A 24,277-nucleotide genomic window follows, 5' to 3' on the forward strand; every position below is an offset into this window, starting at 1 on the left:
ACACTGGTTGTGAAACACTGAGTAAGGTCACAAACTCAGTGATACATAACCAGTGTGCCTACAGCTGTAGCAAAACTAAAACTATCAGCATGTACAGTCTGTCAGCGCATGCTGGGAGTTGTAGTTTTGCAACAGCTGGATGTCCCCCCCCCCCCCCCCCCCCCCCAATGTGAACGTACAGGGTACACTCACATGGGCAGAGGCTTACAGCAAGTATCCGGCTGCAAGTTTGAACTGCGGCAAATTTTCTGCCGCAGCTCAAACTGCCAGCGAGAAACTACTGTGAACCCCCGTCCGTGCGATTGTACCCTAAAAACACTACACTACACTAACACATAAAAATAAAATAAAAAGTAAAAAACACTACATATACACATACCCCTACAGAGCCCCCCTCCCCAATAAAAATGAAAAATATCTGGTACGCCACTGTTTCCAAAACGGAGCCTCCAGCTATTGCAAAACAACAACTCCCAGTATTGCTGGACAGCCGTTGACTGTCCAAGCATGCTGGGAGTTTTACAACAGCTGGAGGCACCCTGTTTGGGAATCACTGACGTACAATACCCCTATGTCCACCCCTATGCAATCCCTAATTTAGGCCTCAAATGCGCATGGCGCTCTCACTTTGGAGCCCTGTCATATTTCAAGGCAACAGTTTAGGGTCACATATGGGGTATCGCCGTACTCGGGAGAAATTGTGTTACAAATTTTGGGGGGTATTTTCTGCTTTTACCCTTTTTAAAAATGTAACATTTTTGGGAAAACAAGCATTTTAGGTAAAAAAAAATTTTTTTTTTACATATGCAAAAGTCGTGAAACACCTGTGGGGTATAAAGGTTCACTAAACCCCTTGTTACGTTCACCGAGGGGTCTAGTTTCCAAAATGGTATGCCATGTTTTTTTTTTTTTTTTGCTGTGCTGGCACCATAGGGGCTTCCTAAATGCGACATGCCCCCCGAGCAAAATTTGGTCTCAAAAAGCCAAATATGACTCCTCTTCTGAGCATTGTAGTTCACCCGTAGTGCACTTCAGGCCAACTTATGGGGTACCTTCATACCCAGAAGAGATGGGGTTACAAATTTTGGGGGGTATTTTCTGCTATTAACCCTTGCAAAAATGTGAAATTTTGGGGGAAACACATTTTTGTGAATTTTTTTTATTTTTTTACGTATGCAAAAGACGTGAAACACCTGTGGGGTATTAAGGCTCACTTTATTCCTTGTTACGTTCCTCAAGGGGTCTAGTTTCCAAAATGGTATGCCATGTGTTTTTTTTTGTTGCTGTTCTGGCACCATAGGGGCTTCCTAAATGCAACATGCCCCCCAAAAACCATTTCAGAAAAACGTACTCTCCAAAATCCCCTTGTCGCTCCTTCGCTTCTGAGCCCTCTACTGCGCCCGCCGAACACTTTACATAGACATATGTGGTATGTGCTTACTCGGGAGAAATTGGGCTACAAATATAAGTATAAATGTTCTCCTTTTAGCCCTTGTAAAAATTCTAAAATTGGGTCTACAAGAACATGCGAGTGTAAAAAATGAAGATTGTGAATTTTCTCCTTCACTTTGCTGCTATTCCTGTGAAACACCTAAAGGGTTAAAACGCTTACTGAATGTCATTTTCAATACTTTGGGGGGTGTAGTTTTTATAATGGGGTCATTTGTGGGGTATTTCTAATATGAAGACCCTTCAAATCCACTTCAAACCTGAACTGGTCCCTGAAAAAAAGCAAGTTTCAAAATTTTGTGAAAAATTGGAAAATTGCTGCTGAACTTTGAAGCCCTCTGGTGTCTTCCAAAAGTAAAAACTCGTCAATTTTATGATGCAAACATAAAGTAGACATATTGTATATGTGAATTAAAAAAAAAATATTTGGAATATCCATTTTCCTTACAAGCAGAGAGCTTCAAAGTTAGAAAAATGCTAAATTTTTAAATTTTTCATCAAATTTGGGGATTTTTCACCAAGAAAGGATGCAAGTTACCACAAAATTTTACCACTATGTTAAAGTAGAATATGTCACAAAAAAACAATCTCGGAATCAGAATGATAACTAAAAGCATTCCAGAGTTATTAATGTTTAAAGTGACAGTGGTCAGAATTGCAAAAAACGTCTGAGTCCTTAAGGTGAAAAAGGGCTAAGTCCTTAAGGGGTTAAGAGGCTAATATACTCAATCGCAGTATGAACCCCTTGCTCAGATAGCAAGTGGATGCTACATGGACAAAGGAAACAATAAACTGAAAGGGAATCTGTACAGAGGTCACTGTGCAGGGAGGGTGGAGGCTGAGCTCTAACCATCACCTACTGTGAATGACTTGATCCTGTTTTATCTAGATTCTGGGGTTAGATTAACCTGTAATCTTGTGATGGTAGGGAGAAGACTGCTGAGAAGTTTTCTCTACAAAGCAGTAAACAATGCAGCTTGGATTAGTGGTCAGAATGAAAACTGCTAGATTTAATGGCTTTACAACCTTAGTAAAATTGAAAACTAGAAAAACTTCACCAAAAATTACTTAAAAATATGTTTTACATTAAAAAACATGATTTTAACAGTAGGTAATTTTCTGATGGCACATTTAATTTAATGAGAAAAACTAAAGAACTGGTAGGCAGTACCCTAAAAGTCCAACATCCAAAGGATTAGTACTAAAATATACATCTATAGCTGGGCAGATATCCAATTTCACATTTGTGGGAGAATAGGAGGGTTAATCTAACTTGTAAATGTATAGGGCACTGCTATGGTTGCAACCAGCTCTCCTTCAAAGAGGGGCAAGAATCTATTTGAGCGGTAGGGAGGGCTCATACCTTGTAGAGAATATAATTATAATCACATTGTGTTTTCTATCCCCCTCTTTTTTTGTTTTCACTAGGTCAGCACTCTGCCCCTCCCCCTCAGCCCAGGCCTATATAAATTGGAAGGAAGCTGCATAGGGCCCCATACTTTGTGGCAGTCTCTCAGTCTTTGACTGGGAGCACATGGTAAGTGAGCTTTTACACCTGTTCCCCCTGGTGCTGTGCGGTGTCCATTGCTGCCGTGGCATGTGTCTGTGGGGAGGCGCAGCATTGGGGCTGCTCTGCCAGTGGGTTGTTCCCCCTGTGGGCACTGGTGTTGCGGTTGTCGCCGTTCAGTTCAGCGCCATTTTATGCTAGGGATGTTAGGGACCAGCTACTTACAGATGGCCGTGACGTTGCTAGCGGGCTTGCACTTCATGATCATAAAGTACACGAACGACCTGTTAGTTTAATAAATCTTGCTGAGAAGCATTAGATCAAGGTGCATGTTGTGAATGTGTGACCATGTCTGTGTTTTTTCTCCTCTTGAATTAAAATAATTATAAACCCCTCATCAAAAATAGCAATCTCATAGTAAACCGAACTTTAAAGAAGATGTGGAGAAGTAAGAATTGTTTCCCCTGTATGTGATGTTTAGTACCCAGCAAGTCAGCTGGTCGAAACACGCCCCCTTCATTCATCTCTATAGGAGAGGCGGAGACACAGGATTCGCGTGTCTGCCTCGCCCATAGAGATCTAGAGAGAGGGAGGAAGGCGCCTCATGTGCGGGATCAGTAGATCTTGTTGGTGGGGGTAGGGGACGGTATTTCCCAAACCGCTTACCAAAGTTGGTTGTGCGCCCACACACAACAAGGTAAAGTGCAGAAGGAGTAAAGAAGAAGGTCCACTGCAGCCCTCCTGGGTAAGAGTAGAATCAAAACCGAAAGACCAGGGAGTCAGGAGTTTGTCTGGCGCAGAGAGGAACCATCAGGCAGCCGAGTAAAATCAATGGATTTATTAGATGCTAATCTAATAAATCCATTGATTTTACTTGGCTGCCTGATGGTTCCTCTCTGCGCCAGACAAACTCCTGACTCCCTGGTCTTTCGGTTTTGATTCGCCCATAGAGATGAATGGAGGGGGCGTGTTTCAACCAGCTGGCATGCTGGGTATGAAACTCGCTCTAGCAGAGCAGAACTGGGGCCCCGTACAGGAGAGGATGAATGGAAAGTTGTTGCTTACGTCATGCTGCTAAAATCAACATGTCTTATTACCACATCCTGTTCTTAGAGGGGACAGTATGATGTTAGGGACATGTTCGCACTTGCCAGAAATGCATCAGATTTGCTGTGGATTTGCTGCAGATTTTGTCTTTCCAAATGAAGTTAAAGGAGTAGTCCAGTGGTGACTCAGTGGTGAGCAACTTATCCCCTATCCTAAGGATAGGGGATAAGTTTGAGATCGCGGGGGGTCCGACCGCTGGGGGCCCCCTACGATCTCCTGTACGGAGCCCCGACAGCCCGCGGGAAGGGGGCGTGTCGACCTCCGCACGAGGCGGCGGCCGACACGCCCCCTCAATACAACTCTATGGCAGAGCCGAAGCGCTGCCTTCGGCAATTTCCGGCTCTGCCATTGAGATGTATTGAGGGGGCGTGTCGGCCGCCGCCTCGTGCGGGGGTCGACACCCGCTATCTCGGTGGAGAGCCGGGGCCCCGTACAGAGAGATCGCAGGGGGCCCCAGCGGTCGGACCCCCCGCGATCTCAAACTTATCCCCTATCCTTAGGATAGGGGATACGTTTTTCACCACTGGACTACCCCTTTAATTAGGAAAATCCCTAACAAATCTTCAGCATATCTGCCATGTGTGAACATACCCTAAAAAAAAGCTTTCTGAATGCTTAAGGAGGGGTCACTAAGGGCCCATATACAACTGGCGTCCTCGTTCTATAAGGACATAATTGAGGGGGACAGTAGATGCAATGTCCCCATATATCTAGTGAAACATGGAAAGACTGGGATGGAGCATACTGGTGTACAGGGAACATAGAGGAAGTACATAGTTACATAGTTACATAGTTAGTACGGTCGAAAAAAGACATATGTCCATCAAGTTCAACCAGGGAATTAAGGGGTAGGGGTGTGGTAGTAGTCAGGGATATACATATAGTAAACACAAACTGAGGGGAAAACGGTATATGCTCCGGTATATGTTCGGTACAGCACACTGCTAATTAAAATAGCATAGTTAGCCTGTCCAACGTTTCGCCGGTGGGACCGGCTTTGTCAAGGACACGGAGGCTACTGCTGGCGTTCGCGTCTGCTGGCTCTTATATAACCTCGGTTCTGCATCACATCTTGATCGTGATTTGGCCAATCAGAGCCCACTATTTATGATCTTGTGAAATCCCAAGCATTAAACACTTTGATGTATTGCGTTCCATGATCTGATATATTCACGCGCATGTTTTTGGACTTAAAAGAAATTTCAATGCGTACTTTTGCGCATGTTCCCGACATCCAGGAACTCCTGTAGGGTTCTAATGCGCATGTTACCGGACCTGGCATTAAGAGCTGTCTCTTCCCTTTTTTTTTTAAGTCCAGTAGCATGCACATTAGAACCCTACCGGAGCACCTGGATGTCGGGAACATGCGCAAAAGAACGCATTGAAATTTCTTCTAAGTCCAAAAACATGCGCGTGAATATATCAGATCATGGAACGTAATACATCAAAGTGTTTAAATGCGTGGGATTTCACGAGATCGTAAATAGTGGGCTCTGATTGTCCAAATCACGATCGGGATGTGACGCAGAACTGAGGTTATGTAAGAGCCAGCAGACGCGAACGCCGGCCGTAGCCTCTGTGTCCTTGACAAAGCCGGTCCCACCGGCGAAACGTCAGACAGGCCAACTATGCTATTTTAATTAGCAGTGTGCTGTACCGAACATATACCGGAACATAAGCCTATTATTCAATGCATGTCCCTCTCCTTTGTGACTGCTGTGATAACACAGATATATATATAGCATGTCACATATGTACAAAAGGAGTGATATGCATTCTTCTATGTGTTAATCAGTGCAGCTGCACGCTATCGGAAGCACACTGTGTTTTTAAATAAGTTTGCATTAATTTGAGTTACACACTCTACGGAGTATAATAAAGTTTACTAATAATTTTATACTAATGTGGGGGGTTTCCTAGTTTGGGGATATTATTCTGAGGGTTTTTCCCTCAGTTTCCCTAAGTATTAACCCCCGGAGCCTCTGGGAGATTGTGTTTTGTGGATATGCATATATAAATATATATATATATATATATATATATATATATATATATATATACATATATATATATACATATTGGACTTTTTTTCACTTGTTGCCCCCAAATTGTCAATTTTTAAACCAGAATCAGTAAACATTTTTATTGTATTACCACAATCATTCTTTAAGATCACCAGTGAAGAGTATGAGCTTTACTCTCAGGCATTTAAATCTTGAAAAATTTTACAACAAGGAAAAAAATAGAGGCAGTGGCGTACCAGTGGGGGGCTGTCCCCCCGGGTACCACTCACAAGGGGGGTGCCATGACGGCGTCACCCCCCCAGGGCCGGACTGGCCACCGGGCACACCGGGCCATCCTCCTGCCCTGTACAGTAACATGGGCCAGACTGGCCTATTGGGCAACCAGGAAATATCCCTGTTCGGCCGCTCGCACTGTCGGCCGGCCGGTCCGGCAGTGCGAGAGCCTGTCGCTGGAGTAGGAAGCAGAGAGTAAAAACGATTGGCCTCCGGCTCCCTTTTTTGTGCCTAGCATTTGTTCTCCGGCCCACCCAAATAAGAGATAGCAAAGCTACTCGCGTCAACCGGCCGCTGCGTAATGACGCTCACTCATGTCACACTCCCAGAATTCAAGGGCTGGCGTCCCTACGTCCTGACGCCGGCCCTAGGTATTCTGAGAGTGTGACCGAGCGTCATTACGCGGCGGCCAGCCAACGTGCGTAGCTGTGCTGGCTTTTATCTGAGGGAAGGTGCTGCCCTGAATCTCTGGTAACTACAAAAAGGTACCAGCCGGGGGTGGGGGATTGTCTAATCTGGGGGTACTACCGATCTAATCTGGGGGTACTACCTACCTACTGGGGGGTCTAATCTGGGGGTACTACCTGCCTATTGGGGGGGTTAATCTGGGGTTACTGCCTGCCTACTTGGGGGGGGGGGGGTTAATCTGGGGGTACTACCTGCCTACTGGGGGGGGGGGGTCTAATTTGGGGGTACTGTCTACTGGGGGGGATTCATCTGGGGGTACTACCTGCCTACTGGAGGGGAGGGGGTTAATTATAGAATACTACCTGTCTATTTGGGGGAAGGGTGTTAATCTGGGGGTACTACCTGCCTACTGGGGAGAGGGGGTTAATCATGGGGTACTACCTGTCTACTGGGGGGGATTAATCTGGGGCTTCTACCTGCCTACTGGGGGAGGGGGTTAATTTGGGGGCACTATCTGTCTACTAGGGGGGGAAGGGGGTTAATCTGGGGGGTAATTCCTGTCTACTGGGGGAAGGGGGTTAATCTGGGGGTACTACCTGCCTACTGGGGGGTTGGGAGAGGGGATAATCTGGGGGTACTACCTGTCTACTTGGGGGATTAATCTGGGGGGGTACTGTCTACTGGGGGGTCTAATCAAGGGGTACTACCTGACTACTGGGGGGAGGGGGTTAATTTTGGGGTACTACCTGTCTACTGAGGGGGATGGGGGTTAATCTGGTGGTACTACCTGTCTACTGGGGGAGGGTCTCATCTGGGGATATTACCTGTCTACTATGGGGGTCTAATCTGGGGGTACTAACTGCCTACTGGGGGGGGGGGTTTAATCTGGGGGTACTACCTGTCTACTGGGGGATTGATCAGGGGGTACTACCTGTCTACTGGGGGGGAGGGAGTTAATCTGGGGGTACTATCTGCCTACTGGGGGGGGGGTCTAATCTGGGGGTATAACCTGCCTACTGAGGGGGCTAATCTGGGGAGACTACCTGCCTACAGAGGGAGGGGGGGGGTCTAGTCTGAGGGGACTACCTGCCTACACACCTTCCAACCTAACTACCAGGAGATGAGCATAGGGGGAGGAGAATGTGGCATGGGGTGGAATGTGACATGACATGGGGGGAGAATGTGGCATGAAATGGATATGTAACATAGGGGGAGAATGTGACATGGGGGGGGGGGGAGGAGAATTTGACTGGGGGGATAGAAATGAAATGGGGGAGATGTGAAATGGGCTGTGGACATGAAATAGGGGAATGAATGTAAAATGGAGGGAGATTGGACATGAAATGGGACGATTTAACCATTTGTTTATTATATCAAAATCGCAATATTTAGGTCCATAATCTCAACTGCAGTTTCCCCATATTGTGCAGCCCTACTAGCTATGTACCTGGTTACCTAACTGCCTACATCAGTGTTTCCCAACCAGGGTGCAAAACTAAGACTCCACAGCCAGAAGCTATCTGGGAGCTGTAGTTTCGCAACAGCTAGAGGCACCATGGTTGGGGAAACGGTGACCTACCTACATACCTGGCTACCTGCCCTTTTACTGAGTGGGACACCAAGGGGGACATTATTACAGGCCTATAGATGGGAAGATTGTGTAGCATTAAGGAGAGCACTAGAAAAATGCAGAGTCTAAGATGTTTGTTCTGCAGATGAAGAGAGAAAGTATTGGCTGGAAGAAGACATCATGGCAGTCTGAGTCAGACAGGGAAGAAAAGGAAAGAGGACGACGCTGATCAAAAAAGACGTGACCTGTGAGTTCCTTCATGTAGCTGTAATCACTTAAATGGTATATATCCAGTGTACAGCTGGTATGTACCTCGATATGGTCCTGTATATAATCACTTATATGGTATATATCCTGGGTACAGCTGATATGTACCTCAATATGGTCCTTTATATAATCACTTATATGGTATAGATCCTGTGTACAGCTGGTATATACTTCAATATGGTCCTGTATATAATCACTTACAGTATATGGTATACAAATCCAGTGCATAGGTGGTATCTACCTCTATATGGTGAATGTATGTGGGGATATTGGTCATTTGTATAGTCGATTTTATTCAGTAACAATATAGCGGTATTGGTGGTCAGTGGTAATGGTGGTCATGGTGTGGCAGTATTATTTGTCCCTTACTGGTAACACACAAAACTAGCACTGTGCACGCATTTTCATTTCGTTTGGAGATGCCCTGGGAAATATAATAGCAATGTCCTGCAGTAGTGTGGTGCCTATATTACCACAACTACTGTAGGTGAGTTTCCTAATCCACATACTACTCTATTCATTCATATTGGCCTATGAGTGCCTCTTCTTCTGTCTCTTAGGTTATGTTCACAGGGTGAAATGTCCGTGCAGAATTCCGCAGGAATATTCCACTGCAACAGAGTCCCATTGATTTCAATGGGAGTCTGCTGCACTGTTCTCACGGTGAAATCCCAATTCCGTAGTCCGCAAAAAGGAATAGATTTATCTATTCTTTTTGCAGATTTCACACGGAAATGCATTGCAGTCTATGAGATGGCACATTTCCAAGCGGTCCTAGTGCCCAATGGATTATTCATGTGTTTTCCGTGCAGACATTCCATACATTTTACGTAGTGTGAAAATTACCTTACACGACAAGTTCTGCAAGTTAGCAATCTAAAAACAACCCTAATTCCTTCATTACTGGGTGTCCAATATGAACAATGTGTGACGTAGGTCAACCCAACTCCAGGTGAAACTGGTGGTAGATCTGGTTGGGCCAAGAAATAAAGAAAAATCTTCTGCAAACTTTAATGCTTTGTGGTATCAATTTAATGTAAATTACATTTCAGTCCATGTCCCACACAACTCCGCCAACAACCTCTCCTTCCTGTCTTTAGAAGGACTCCCACAACAAACAATTGGATCCAGCAGGAGCAGTTAAGTGTCTGAATATCAAAGGTGGAAAGGGGAGAGCACTCACAAACAACCCATCCAAAACGGACTATATCTTAGTGATTGACATCAACTAGTAAGGGAGCAGTGATACCTGTGGGGTGCATATACGTACAGCTGAAGTATCAAGGTATATAATACAAAGGGGTGTATATGCACTCACCGCACGGGGAGTGAGGTTTCTTGTACAATTATCATCTTTCGTAGTTTTTACGTTTTTTGTTAGATGTTTCAAATGATCTGTGATAGTTTTATTTTTGCGATCATGGGACGCTGCTTCGCGGCATCTTTCAAGTCACTATAGTTTTCGAGAATGTTCCAGTGTAACATTATGCTTTTATTTATCCGGGAGTTCGTTTGGGAGTTCCCGAATGAGAAGATGAATCTTTGTTTCTTGTCATGGTCTTTGAGTCTTAATCTTTTTCTGTATAGGATGTCATTATGGTTCATGTTTTCTACTTTTTCGTAGGTTGTTTTGATGACTGTAGAGGGATAACTTCATTCGGTTAATCTATTCATGAGCTCGTTGGCTTGTTGTTAGTATGTGCCAGGACCGCTGTTCAATCTTTTTAACCGAATAAATTACTTAGGGTATCCCCTTTCTTATAATGCCCTGTATTATATTGATATTATATTAGTTTTATCCTAGGTTTTCTCTAGATAACTGTTCACAAAACTGGTGATCCGTTCTAGCATTTTTGTTTTTGTTTGTCCTACATCACGCTCCATACCTTAGTTGAAACATTGTGTTGGATACCGCTCTAGTTACCGGATGCATGCACGATGACATTGATCTGAGGCCAGAAGAAGTACGTTCTATCGTACGAACCAGCTGGCGTTGCCTCTGAGCGCTCCATACCATCGAGACCTGCAGTTAAATGTTTCACTTTATTAGAAATATCCACACATTACAGAAAATATCGCTTAGCGGCCAGAACACTTTTGGCACATTTCTGGCACCTAGGCACCCTTAATCATAAGCCGTGATAAGGGGGCCTAGGCACCAGAAACGCGTCAGTGTTTCAGCTGCTAAGCAATATTTTCTGTAATGCATGGCTATTTTTTAATAAAGCGAGATGTTTTACCTACACCTGCTGGATCCAACTTTTGTTCGTTGTGGAGTTTGCTATGTGCCCCGGATCGAGGATATAGGATCCGTGCAGCAGTCAGTAAAACCATTATCTTGTTTGCTTTACATGATAGGAGGAATCCCTATAGGGTTTGCTACTGCCTTTTTTTTTTTTATTGGGACCCAGAAGAATTTTTACCATCAGCTTCAGAGACTGAATCTCACTAAATTCTGTTCTAGTTCTCTCTAAAAGCCACCAAAAACATCCAGACACAGAGTAACACCCCCAGGTAAGAATTTAGTCATACCTATAATGATGGGTAATAATGTCAAAAATAATTGTGTACCCCCATTTTAAAGCTCAGAAGGCAATTTTAGTCTTAAACAGACATTTTCTGTCATTCAAAAAACCTGTTTGTTCACTACTATAAATACTTATATCTGCCTCTATAGGGAGTATTGTCTTATACACCTTAAGTGGCTGCAGGGGGTACAGGTACAGATATACTGATACCTTAAAGGGGTACTCAGGTGGAAAACATTTTTATTTATTTATTTATTAAATCAACTGGTACCAGAAAGTTAGGGTCAAAAGGAGAAAATTCATAGACATGAGAAGTAAATGTGTACAAATGTACAAACAATAAGGGAACAGCAAATAAGGAACGTAAAGTAGCAACATAGGCTACAAAATATGGGAAGAAGAAACAAAAAATGAATAAATACAGTGATCAAAAACTAAGGTCCTGAGGGGGATAGAGAGGGAAGCGGGGGTGGAGGGGGGATAGAGAGGGAAGCGGGGGTGGGGAGGGGGGTTATGGGGGTAGGGGCAAGGAGTGCAATAGATAAACCGAAGGGAGGTCTAGGTAGCAAAATTAAGGGAGGTCTAGGTAGGTCACCATAAAAAAATTTTTTGTGTTAACTAACTCACAAAGACAGATAATAGGACATATCAAACGCATATGAAGATGAGATCCAAGGGTACCAAACCCTATCTAAGAGTGTCATAGTATCAGCCCGAATCGCATTTAATCGTTCAGATAACATAATATTGTTCACACGGGATATCACTAATGTTAAGGAGAGACCAGAAGACCTCCTTTTGGTGGCGATATGAATGTGGGCAGCTAACAATACAAATTGAACTAGGCGGAACACTGCATAGGGCAGTCTCAGGTTTAAGACCCAGAAGGCACATCGTTGGATCAAGGGCATAGGGTCTTCCTGTTACAGAGGAAAGCAGGTCAACAACCTGTCTCCAAAAGGTGGAAACCAGTGGACAAGTCCACCAGGTATGAAGCATAGTACCAACCTCCGCGCATTCCCGAAAACAATGGGGAGACACAGAAGGAAATATAGCATGGATTCTGGTGGCAACATAATAAGCCCTATGTAAAATTTTGAGGGCAGTTTCTGTCAATGAGGCTTGCCAACTACCCTTGCTCAGGTGAGTACAGCAATCATGCCATGAGGAGAGAGGGAGATCAATCTGTAGATCCTCCTCCCATTGTGTCATGAAGGGCAGTTTTATACCTCGAGGGGGTTGATTAAAAGTAGAATACAAAATAGAAAGGGTACCAGGACGAAGAGGATGTAAAGTGTAAATATCCATGGCTTCATAGGAGGTGGAGTCAATTAAAGTAGTAGGAGAAGCTAAAGAATGTAAAATGTGGAGAATTTGAGTTAAGAGGAAGGACTCCTCAGGCAGAGGGTGATACCTTGAAACGAAAGTGGAGCGTGAGATTAATTTCTTCCCCACAAAAAAAAGGCGTTAGGAGGTCAACCAAGAAAAGTCAGACCTTCGAAGACCAGGAGGAAAAGGGGGTTATGAAAAATGTGACAGGGTACACAGGGGATTGCAGAAACAGACAGAGCAGGTATCTCCAAAGGATAGGGGATAAGATGACTGATTGTGGGGGTCCCGCCGCTGGGAACCCCCGCAATCTTTCATGCAGTACCCCGCCATCACTCCAGGTCTGATGAATCACGATCATGGGGCCAGAGTATAGTGACGTCATGCTCCGCCCCCTCAATGCAAGCCTATGGGAAGGGGTGTGCTGCACCCCACTATCATCAGCCTCCAGAGAGAACATCGTTCCGGGTCTAATGAATCACGATCATGGGGCCAGAGTATCATGACGTCACGGATCCACCCCCGTGTGACGTCACGCTCCACCCCATCTATGCAAGCCTATGGGAGGGGGGGGGTGACAACCGCCATGCCCCCTTCCATAGGCTTGCATTGAGGGGGCGGAGCGTGATGTCACGATACTCCGGCCCCATGATCGTGATTCATCAGACCCGGAATAATGATGGGGTGCTGCAAGAAAGATTGCGGGGGTTCCCAGCTGCGGGACCCCCGCGATCAGGCACCTTATCCCCTATCCTTTGGATAGGGGATAAGATGTCTTAGGGCCGGAGTACCCCTTTAATACAGTGTTTCCCAACAAGGGCGCCTCCAGCTGTTGCAAAACTACAACTCCTAGCATGCCAGGATAGCCAACGGCTGTCCGGGCATGCTGGGGGTTGTAAGTTTTGCCACAGCTGGAGGCACCTTGGTTGGAAAAACACTGCCTTAATAAATGAGGAGCACATTTAAGAATACATAACAGACAGCAATAGAAATGTTTACAATGGTAAAAGCTTAGAAAACTTTTAAGCCTAGTGTTAACTCTTTAATATGCATAGGTAACAGTAACATAGTTCATAATGTTGAAAAAACCCTCATACTAGAGGTAAAAATTCCTGAAGTTGCTGCAATTCACCTACAGCACATCAGTCTTTATTGTAACAACCTGATGGTGGAGCCTTAGACGAGGCTTATGGGGATTGGACAGATCCAAGCTACGTTCTACATGTCCCGACTGCTGGGATACAGAATGTAGAATGACTTATTGGCAGAAATAATTATTTGGAGCCTTTAACGCATCATACAGATAGCACTTCGGTTAGCGTTGTTTCTTGTTACATATGTTAAGACCTATCTCGCCGTTTCAATCACAATATGTTTATGAGCCAAATGATCCAGCAAAGCTGGGTAGTCATAAACAAAAATGACAGGTTATATAAAGGAGAAGACATATACGATTGTTGATAGGCTGGATTCCACATCCATCAGCTCTAAAACCCCCGGCATTAAAACCCTGACAGCTCTTATCGGGGCCGGTGCCAATCTATCCTGTGCATGTATCAGAGCCTGGAGAAGACGTATTACTTGCCTGATATTGCAAACACAAACAGCTTTGAAATTGAAGGGCAGTAAACTCATTTACACCTAAATGTAGCAGAACACTCAAGGCTACGGCACAGCGGTGAATGCGGCTCTCATTGTACACACAGGGAGTTTCTGCCGGGGCAGGTTTATCTGACACACACAGGAACACAATGGATGGCGGTAATAGAACCAAGGCTCGCCGTGCTGCAAGAATAATATTAGCTGGAGAGTAGACACAGGGTTACAGAGCAATGAAAAGCAACGACATACGGCACAAGTTTGGGGCACGCAGAGCAACATTGTAAAGCTTGGAACCAGAGAAGCAGCAACACGCCACCTCCGGGGGATACAGATTTATTTAGGGGGGAAAATGAAATAATTTATAACTTGTAGATTTAGTTGCAATGTTTTTAGGTTAGTTGTCACTGTCACAAGCCTTCAATGCAGGACAAGCCCAGTACAGTCTTCTAGGCAATGAATATTTAGTGCTGGGCTTATTGCCCTGGGGCATGTGCTGGGATCCAGCTTTTATGTTGGAACTGCTCAAGTGCTCGCTCAGTTTTTAATGAGTTTGTGGCCATTTTATGTTATTTTCACGAAACAGGTCATTGATGGGTCTGATGGACTAGCTTATGTATCATTGTCTTCAACAGTGTTTTCCAAAGAGGGTGCCTCCAGCTGTTGCAAAACCAAAACTCCCAGCATGCCGGGACAGCCTTCGGTTGTCCGTGCATGCTCGGAGTTGTAGTTTTGCAATAAAATTACATTTTGCAATAAAATGACATTGTCTTCAACAGTGTTTTTCAGAGAGTGTGCCTCCAGCTGTTGCAAAACTACAACTCCCGGCATGCCCGGACTGCCTTCGGTTGTGCGGGCATGCTGAGGGTTGTAATTTTGCAATAAAATTACATTGTCTTTGAGTCTGTTTTCCAGAGTGTGCCTCCAGCTGTTGCAAAACTACAACTCCCAGCATGCTCGGACAGCCTTCGGTTGTCCGGGCATGCGGGAAGTTGTAGTTTTGCAATAAAACGACATTGTCTTCAACAGTGTTTTTCAGAGTGTGTGCCTCCAGCTGTTGCAAAACTACAACTCCCGGCATGCCCGGACTGCCTTCGGTGGTGCGGGCATGCTGAGGGTTGTAACTTTGCAATAAAATGACATTTTGCAATAAAATGACATTGTCTTTGAGTCTGTTTTCCAGAGAGTGTGCCTCCAGCTGTTGCAAAACTACAACTCCCAGTATGCTCGTACAGCCTTCGGTTGTCCAGGCATGCTGGGAGTTGTAGTTTTGCAATAAAATGACATTGTCTTCAACAGTGTTTTTCAGATTGTGCCTCCAGCTGTTGCAAAACTACAACTCCCAGCATGCTGGGAGTTGTAGTTTTGCAACAGCTGGAGGCTCACTCTTTGAAAAACACCAGTCTCCAAGTTTACTGCACTTATATCTCTTATTGTCTACTGTAAACTCAAAGGCCAAAACTCTGTGAGCAGTGCAGCTGGATATGAAGATGACCCAACACAGGTATACAGGTTACACTTACGTTAATATATGCAAACTTTGCAGACTATAACCAAATAACTTAACTAACATAGTCAGCAGATGACAATAAAGAGACATTTCAAGCAATTGAATAAAATGACAGTATAAGTCACATTGGCATTTCAGGTCATTACAGAATCCCGCTCCCATTTGTGCCCAGAAACTTACCCAAAAAAGGAGGTTGAAGACAAACATGAGATATTTCATACACTGCAGGCAGTTCTGTGCCATCCTGCACCTCTTCAGCTCTAGGAGGAAAATGAAGGAGAGATCCAGGTAAAACACCACGTACTTGTTGCCCTTAGGGGATGTATACTTTGATTTTGTAGCTTTCGGACCAGGGTTAGTGTGAAACCCGAAAAAAGAGCCACCTCCAGATGCCCCAAACTGCCCCCCGTAGAGGCTGCTATAACGTCGGAAGGCACCCCCCTGGGGAAGTGAGTAGTCTTTGCTGTCCAGGGATGGACTGCGATGGTAAGTAGATTCATCCGTACTTGACCGTCTCATGGCGCAGGTGGGTGCACAAGTTTAGGGGGCAGGGATGGGGAGGGATACAACTGGCAGGTAGAGGGGTTTACCCCTAAACTTAATGATCAGGATCAATCCATCCAATGGCAAATGTGTCCCATTATCACAACTGAGAAGGTGAGAAGCAGAAGCACTTTTTTTGGGGTATTTTTTTTTTTTCTTTTCAAAAGACAGAGTTAGGAGTCAGAGTGCCACTCTACCCACCAGTCTTCAGCAAAAGCGGCCATTCTAGTAGCTGCCCCAAACAGAGAAAATCCCTAAACCAGTGACTTAGGAACATCCCCTCTGGCCTCCGCCACATGTCTGCATGCAGGGCAGCTGTGCTGATGGGTGCCTGAAGGGTGCAGGTGGCATGTCCCCCGTGCCCTGCTGCAGCAGGCAGGACTAATCTGCTCTTCTCCTGCACAGTCCTGTCTGATCCTCTCTCGCCTGCGCACACTCGGAGTGAGCTTCATTCACACTGCTCTAATCTCTCAGTGATAATGCTTCACTCTCTCCTTGTAAGTCCCCCTCCCTATTGACATTTCCCTGTCTCCCTCTCTCTCCATTTGGCATGCACAGAAGCGGTTTCTCTGCGGTCCACTCAGAAGAAGAAGAGGAGGAGGAAGAAGGGAAGAGATTCCTCATACAGGCTTATTTATGCATGCTCAGCACTCTCACCCTCCCAAGGATGCTTCCCCCTTCCCGACCAATCACAAATTTATCTCAGTCCATCATCACAGTTTCCAGCAAAAAGGGGCGAAAGAAACTGGAGAAGCTTTGCAGCGGACTCTTCTCCTACCCCCCCCCCCCCCCCCCCCCACCCACCTAGCAATTATTTGGTTAACAAATCGATAAGGAACCCTGAGCAGATAGAACTCACAATAGCCTCACTTGCTGGTTGGCTGTTTAATACAGTTGACTCTTTGATAGCGTCAAATCTGTGGACGGAGGCTACACAAAGCTGAAATTAACACTTACAATTACCATTGATGGCAACATTATAAGAATGTGCTATAATCCGGAGAGAGAGCGAGAGTATTTACGTAAGACCAGAATTCCATCTTCACACTTCAGACCAGAAGACGTAGGTTTTATGCATAATGTGCACAGATGATCTAAATGAGGATATGGATGAGATTGATCACTGTGAGTAACCTAAGGGGAACACGAAGTCCATGTGTGTGTGTGTGTGTGTGTGTGTGTGTGTGTGTGTATATATATATATATATATATATATATATATATATATATATATAGTGTTTGCATAGCTACATCTACATGGTATGGCGAAAACTGATACATGTTCATCAAGTTTATTCAGGGTCGTGGCTGAAAGCTCGAGGGAATAGATTTCATTAGGAGAGACTTTTACCATAGGAGCTTTTGTGTGGCAGCCATGTTCATAGGAATCTACAGAGATCCCAAGTACATACAAACCAATATGTCTGTAAGGCAGTGTTTCCCAACCAGTGTGCCCCCAGCTGTTGCAAAACTACAACTCTCAGCATGCCCGGACAGCCGAAGGCTGTCCGGGCATGCTGAGAGTTGTAGTTTTGCAACAGCTGGAGGCGTGCTGTAAAGCATCGGTCACAAGAAGTTGAAGAAGACTGCAGCCTCCAGCCTTAGTGTGACAGCCATACATCAGAAGAAAAGCAAGCGTCACACAAGCCTAGTGTGCCCTCTCCTGTATGTACATTGTCCTATAGTCCTATATATAACCCTTTAAAGGGGTATTCCAGGAAAAAACTTTTTTTATATATATCAACTGGCTCCAGAAAGTTAAACAGATTTGTAAATTACTTCTATTAAAAAAATCTTAATCCTTTCAGTACTTATGAGCTTCTGAAGTTAAGGTTGTTCTTTTCTGTCTAAGTGCTCTCTGATGACACCTGTCTTGGGAAACGTCCAGTTTAGAAGAGGTTTGCTATGGGGATTTGCTTCTACACTGGGCGTTTCCCGAGACAGGTGTCGTCAGAGAGGACTTAGACAGAAAAGAACAACCTTAACTTCAGAAGCTCATAAGTACTGAAAGGATTAAGATTTTTTAATAGAAGTAATTTACAAATCTGTTTAACTTTCTGGAGCCAGTTGATATATAAAAAAAAGTTTTTCCTGGTTGTAAGAGTGCATGCTTTTTTCTCTCTCCGTTTAAAATGCCCATTGTTCCAATGGACTGGCCGGCAGAGCTCCATTTAACGGAGCACAACGGCAATGTGAATGAAACCCTTACCGGATTGCTAGATGTGCTTAAACAGTAAGTGACGGGCATGGATCAATGGAGCCACGACTGCAGGATTCACCTAGTGCATCCACCTTGTTACCTGTACACTGTTCTCTATCAATGCACCACATTAGGGTGATAAACTGGGGTGGTCAGTGGGCATACAACAGGACAGTATGACATGGCGAATTACCTTTCCCGCTTTCTTTAGCAGACTGGCATGACCAAAAAATCGTGGCCAGTATACGGTAAGTATAACAGTTCCCACTGGAAGGATTCCTTAGGGATTACGGGATTACAGATATTTTTGAAGATTGGCTGACTTAAAGAAAAATGAGCAAAAAGGTAATTCTGCAATTAAACACAGTGGCCCAGATTTATAAGACTATCAGGTTTTAAAAATCCCCTCAACATTAGGGTTTTGCCTTCACATTTCCTTTTTATAAAAATCATGGCTTATAAAAAGACCACTAGGGGTCCCCATACCATCCAGAACATAATCCTGTCTGGCTGCATCATCACTTTTGTCCCAACTGAAGCACAGGCAGGGGACAAAGTCCAGTAAGTGAGGGTGGGAATAGCACTCATCTTTGCTCACTCCTGTACTATTAGACTGCAACATGAAAAGGGGGAAGGGTGGGGGTACAGAGCAGCCTGCAGTGATTGGATGAAGAGACCCAGCACAGTACAGCAGACTCAGGGAGGAAGAGGAGTCATGCACAGTGAAGGTAAGAGACAAGGCACACCCCCTTATAGTATAGGATGGAAAACCAAAAGTGAACAATAAGAAGGTATTTGTGATAGAAGTATAAGTGCTAGACACATCAAAGTTATATGTACATGATCAGGATTAGGTATTGAGTAATATATAACTATTTTTGTGGGATATGACAGGTACTCTTTAACCACAGGAAAATTTGCAATAACAAATCGGCACAAGTTGTGCATACGAAAAATTTTCTGCAGCCAGTCTGACCCAAGTGAACTCCAGGTAACTTCAAGTAACACCCCAAGAGCCTGCTTATAGCAGCATGGGAAGTAGGACACAATGAAAGCATGTAATGTAGTATACAGGGCCTTATGTACTATTGGAGTTCTGTGTAAATTTATGTGAAAAAGTATACGGAAATGCATTTTATGATTTATTTATTTTTAACCCAAGGAAAGTGTTACTCCCATCAGGAGACAAATCCAGCACTCACAGAGAATTTATGTCCATGGGCTACAAAAATACAATATAAGACCAATGCATTTTGATACATATTTTTCGAAGCTTGAAAAAGATGTATCGAAACGCGTTGGTGTTTTTATTATATTTTTGTAGTCCATGTGGATATTTTAATGGATTTTTGAAAAAACATGGATCATTTTCAAATTCTCTGAGAGTGTTGGATTTATCTCCTGATAGGGCGAACACTTTACTTGGATTATTTGCCACAGGGCGGCTGTGTATTGTCCCATGGGCCTTGAAGAAAGAAACTCTGAAGCTGGTCTCCTAGATGTGGTGAGCTGGAAAAACTTTTTCTTTTTTTGTTCCTAAATTCTTTTTTAACATTGTGCTTGTGCCAAAATGTCCTTATTTTTTCACCCAGACATTCCAGACATGCTGGGAATTGTAGTTTTGCAACAGTTGGAGATGTACTGTTACGAAAACACTGTTCTGGACAAAGCTATCTCATCAAGTTACCATTCATAAAATATGGTGGCATGTAAAGGCTCTCATTTACTAAAACTAAGAGGGTAACATGTGCTTTCTACCAAACACATCAAAACTCACCCTCCTTTAAATAAACCTGAATAACTAAAGCTATGCCTGCGGAGGACATGCTACGCTTAAGTCACCAATTCTACATGATGAATCTGGCCTAGTCCAATATCCTTTGAAGAATATAGAAGTTCTTATCTATTTCTGTATGTTACAGTAGACAGCAAACCAACATCATAGTAATATAAAAGACATAACACTGATACACATTAAAACACCTAGTGCAAGACCAGGAGGGCAGCGCAAGACACAAACAATCTTTCTTCAAAGTTTCTTGTATTCTTTAGTCATGCACTTGCCCCCTCAGGTCTTGTGCTAGTCATAGAAAGAAGATCTGTCCGGCACCAGGGAAGGTAGCATTAAATCTTTATTACCATATATTAAAATCCAATTCAGAATGAGTTGCGCTGGCACATTTACGCTTACGTGTTTCGACTGCCAAATGTGTTCATAATACCTAGGCCAGGCAAAACACAGAGTATCAGTTTAGCCCAGAATGCTTCTTTAATTATGTGAACATCCAACTTTTGTGTAGGTTAGAGGTGACCTTAAAGGGGTACTCTGCCCCTAGACATATAAGATGTCTGATCATGGGGGTCCTGCCGCTGGGGACCCCCGCGATCTCGGCTGTGGCACCCCAGATATCCAGTGCACGGAGCAAACTTCGCTTCCGTGTCGGATGACTGGCGATGCGGGGCAGAGGCTCGTGACGTCACGGTCACACCCCACTCGAGAAATCACAACCGTCACGCCCCCTCCCATAGACTTGCATTGAAGGGGCTTGGCCGTGACATCATGAGCGGGCGCGGCCGTGACATCACGAGTCTCTGGTGCAGCACCCGATGCTCTAAACGAACGCTGGGTGCCACAGGGAGGTTGCGGGGGTCCCCAGCGGCCGGACCCCCACGATCAGACATCTTATCCCCTATCCTTTGGAAAGAATGTCACTTTAGAAAACAGCAATGGAAGAAAAAAAACTAAGATAAATGGCAGAATAGAAAGGTGATCTTAAATAGTACCTGTCATATCACAGAAAAAATAATGCTTATATATATTACTTACTAGGTCATACAGATTATTTACATTTGTTGTGTCTAGCTTCTGTATTTGGTTCACAAATCTCTCTGTTCTGCTGCTCACTCATTCTGACATCCACTGCTCAGAAAATGTGTGTTCAGGGCAAGTACTGAGCCTGCCCTCACTCACCATGCATTCACTTCCTCCCTGAGTCTGCTGTGATGTCTTTTCATCCCATTACTGTTACTCCCTTCTCTCTGTTTTCAGACCGGAGTCGAGTGAGCACCAAGGAGTGTTAGACCCCCCTCACTTGCTGGACTTTGTCCATGCCTGTGCTGCAGCTGGGACAGAGATGATGCTGTACAGGATTATGTTCTGGATAGTATGGGACGCCAATGGTCTTTTCTATAAGCCAGAAATTATTTAAAAAGGAGACAGCACTTTTTTATTAAGTATATTAGAAAAGTCAATGTTTTACCAAGATGTAAAACATATAAAGATTTTTTTTAAGTCTTTGAGATGCCCACTTAAGTCATGTTCACCTTAATCTCAGGTGTAAAAAAAAATGGTAACAGGGCCATTTAGATGATAGACATTAAGGGTTTATTACTAGAATAAGTCATTAACATGTAATAAGCAGATGTCTAACATTTTAACCAGACAATTACAACAATGAAGTAACCATCTTCTATTTTACTAAATGGCACATGGCCAGAAGACTCTAATGGGCCTACAAAACAGCCTACCAGGCCAAACCAACAGGAGACTGAATGGTAAGAAAAAGATGGCATTTCTTAGTGATGTCTGTCAACATAAAGCCCACTAGAAAGAAGACTATTCAGCACCATGGACAGCTATACAGAACCATTGCTATACTTCTTCCACATATAAGGACTGGAATCTTATTACTTCCCGTTCTCAGAACAGTTACTGGACCTTAACAGATGAATTCTGAACAGAGAACCTTATCTCTTTGCTTGACTGTATCAATTTACACAAAAGGTTCAACTCGGGTTAAAAGAAAATTGGCAATACGGTCGTGCAGAGTTTTTGTATCTTACAAACTTTAAAAGAAGTACATTCAACTCAGATGTTTTTGGCCAATCTCCAAGAGATAGATGCATCTGGGCCATTTTGTGAGGTAGCCACTGGCCCCTGCATTCAGGAGTAGACTAATACTAATAAAGGGGGCCACTCATATGCACAGCTCTTTCCATTCACTGCTATGGCATTTACCAAAGCTGGGACTCAACACTCCGATATATTTATAGCATATCTTATGGATACTGAAGTCCAGGCAAAATAAAATAAAACTCCTCCAGTGAGTGTGGAACATTTGGAAGAGCTAAAAATCACTGCGTCATTTGTCATGCTTGAGCCTAGATCAACAATGAATAAGCTGTGGTTCACTAACGTCCTCAAAAAGAACACAAAAACAAAGAAAGGCTCTCTAAGGCTTCTTTCACACTGCCATTAGTGCACAGCACAGCTTGTGCCATTTTTTTTCTCCCACTATTCCTAACGGCCCCCGGTGGCCCCCATAATAGTAAATGGGAGCCGCCAGGACCCGTTTGTCGTTACTCCCCATCATGAGAACGGCTGTTAAAGTAAGGGGGAAAAAAAGAGGCTTTGACGGCCCTTCTCGATGGGGAGCAATGGCAGTGTGTAAGGGGCCTTAGTGTAATATCTCAGATAAGGGTGTGTGGCCCGTGCCCCGTTTCACAACTGTACCCCCTAGATAAATGCACTCACCTCAAATGGTTGTGCTATAGGAGGGCTCAACACTCTAATTCATTTACTGTATAGGCTGCACATAAAATGGAATTGCTGTCTCAATGGGTAAATCTTATTAGAGGTTTGGAATGCAGAGGATGCTAATGCAAGTGTATCCCTACCAAAGAAAGTCATCCAACTTTCCAAGGATACAGTAATGATACTTGTGCTGACTCCTGTGGTATTGGAGAACAGACCCTCACTGACCTAATATGTGTTACATTTGAGATCAATAAATGGATTTAACTATCCTCTTCTACTCATTCTCCTTGTTGAGAAGTGTTAACCCTGAATCTCTCCTCCATTACTATCCTGAGGATAGATCATCAATGCAAATTAACACCAAAACACTTTACGCTTAAATACAAATATCTTACCACAGACTATTGCATAATTTAGTTCAAGAAGTGGAGGATTTAAATGGGTTTTCGGCATGGATTCTATACTGAATATCCACAACAAAGTAGGAACGATTGGAACTTTACAAAAGCCTATTCACAAACATTACCTGAAATTCCACGAAGAAATCTTTCGGTAGAGTTATATTTTTTTTGCTCCTGTTGAACGTATAGGTCAGGACTAGAGCACTGGAAGATTATAGTATGAGCGGCAAGAGTAGCCACCGACACTATTAAGCCAAAGCACCATAATTTAGTCTGCAACTGTTCTGATCCCCCAATTAGGAGAAGTCTTCTCCGGCTGAACCCTTGAGCGCTCCCCTTTAATCACTCCTGATCATAGAACTGTATGGCCATAAAGTTACAGCTGCACAGCCTTCTCCATATCCTCCCTGCATTCATATGCAAATGCCCAGTATCCACAAAGTTCAAAACATTGCTGACATTTGAAGCTTATAATAAGCAGGATGGCATAAAAGATGCTGGGATTAAAATGTCACTCCTGAAACATCTTTAAAACCCGGATTAAGTCTTCATAAATTTGGGCAGTCAAACCCTTTTTTGATTAACTAAAAATAGATACTGCATTATTTACATACTTTTATGCCTGCAGACTATTCGAATGAGATGGCTGCAGGGAGGCGTATTTTGGGACTAATAGGCCTGGATCACTGTAACAAACCTTAAACCACATATTAAGCCATTTCCTTTACCACCATAACAAAATTTTTTTTTTACTGCAACCAATTGCCGGGCACTGATTGGTCTGGTATAGAAGTTTAGATTCTGCACCACCCAAGTGTACAAACTTTTGGATAAACTTAGACATCAAGTTTTGCTTTGTATTGATTTGTATATATGTAAACCAGTGGTCTCCAAACTGTAGCCATCCAGATGTTGCAAAACTACAACTTCCAGCATGCCAGGCAACATCTGGAGGGACCAAAATTTGGATACCACTGATGTAAAGCAAAGAGTAGATATTGCACTCGAAGGGAATTTAATGAGAT

The 24,277-nt window shown here is 43.9% G+C and overlaps 1 protein-coding gene across 5 annotated transcripts in view; it reads right to left on the bottom strand.

Annotated features, from left to right (window-relative positions):
• TSPAN4 (tetraspanin 4) overlaps positions 1-24,277 on the bottom strand; it is a 719,066-nt gene that overhangs the window by 264,500 nt on the left and 430,289 nt on the right. For 4 of the 5 annotated variants that reach the window (XM_056526916.1, XM_056526919.1, XM_056526918.1 and 1 more), the window contains one exon: positions 15,752-15,831. In XM_056526916.1, coding sequence (XP_056382891.1) covers positions 15,752-15,814 — 63 coding nt within the window. In that variant the 5' untranslated portion in view covers positions 15,815-15,831. Of the gene's footprint in view, positions 1-15,751; positions 16,699-24,277 lie in introns of those variants that run through there. The other variant, XM_056526915.1, reaches the window with a different exon arrangement.

The sequence above is a fragment of the Hyla sarda genome, chromosome 6 (assembly GCF_029499605.1).
Source record: "Hyla sarda isolate aHylSar1 chromosome 6, aHylSar1.hap1, whole genome shotgun sequence".
Lineage (NCBI taxonomy): Eukaryota > Metazoa > Chordata > Amphibia > Anura > Hylidae > Hyla > Hyla sarda.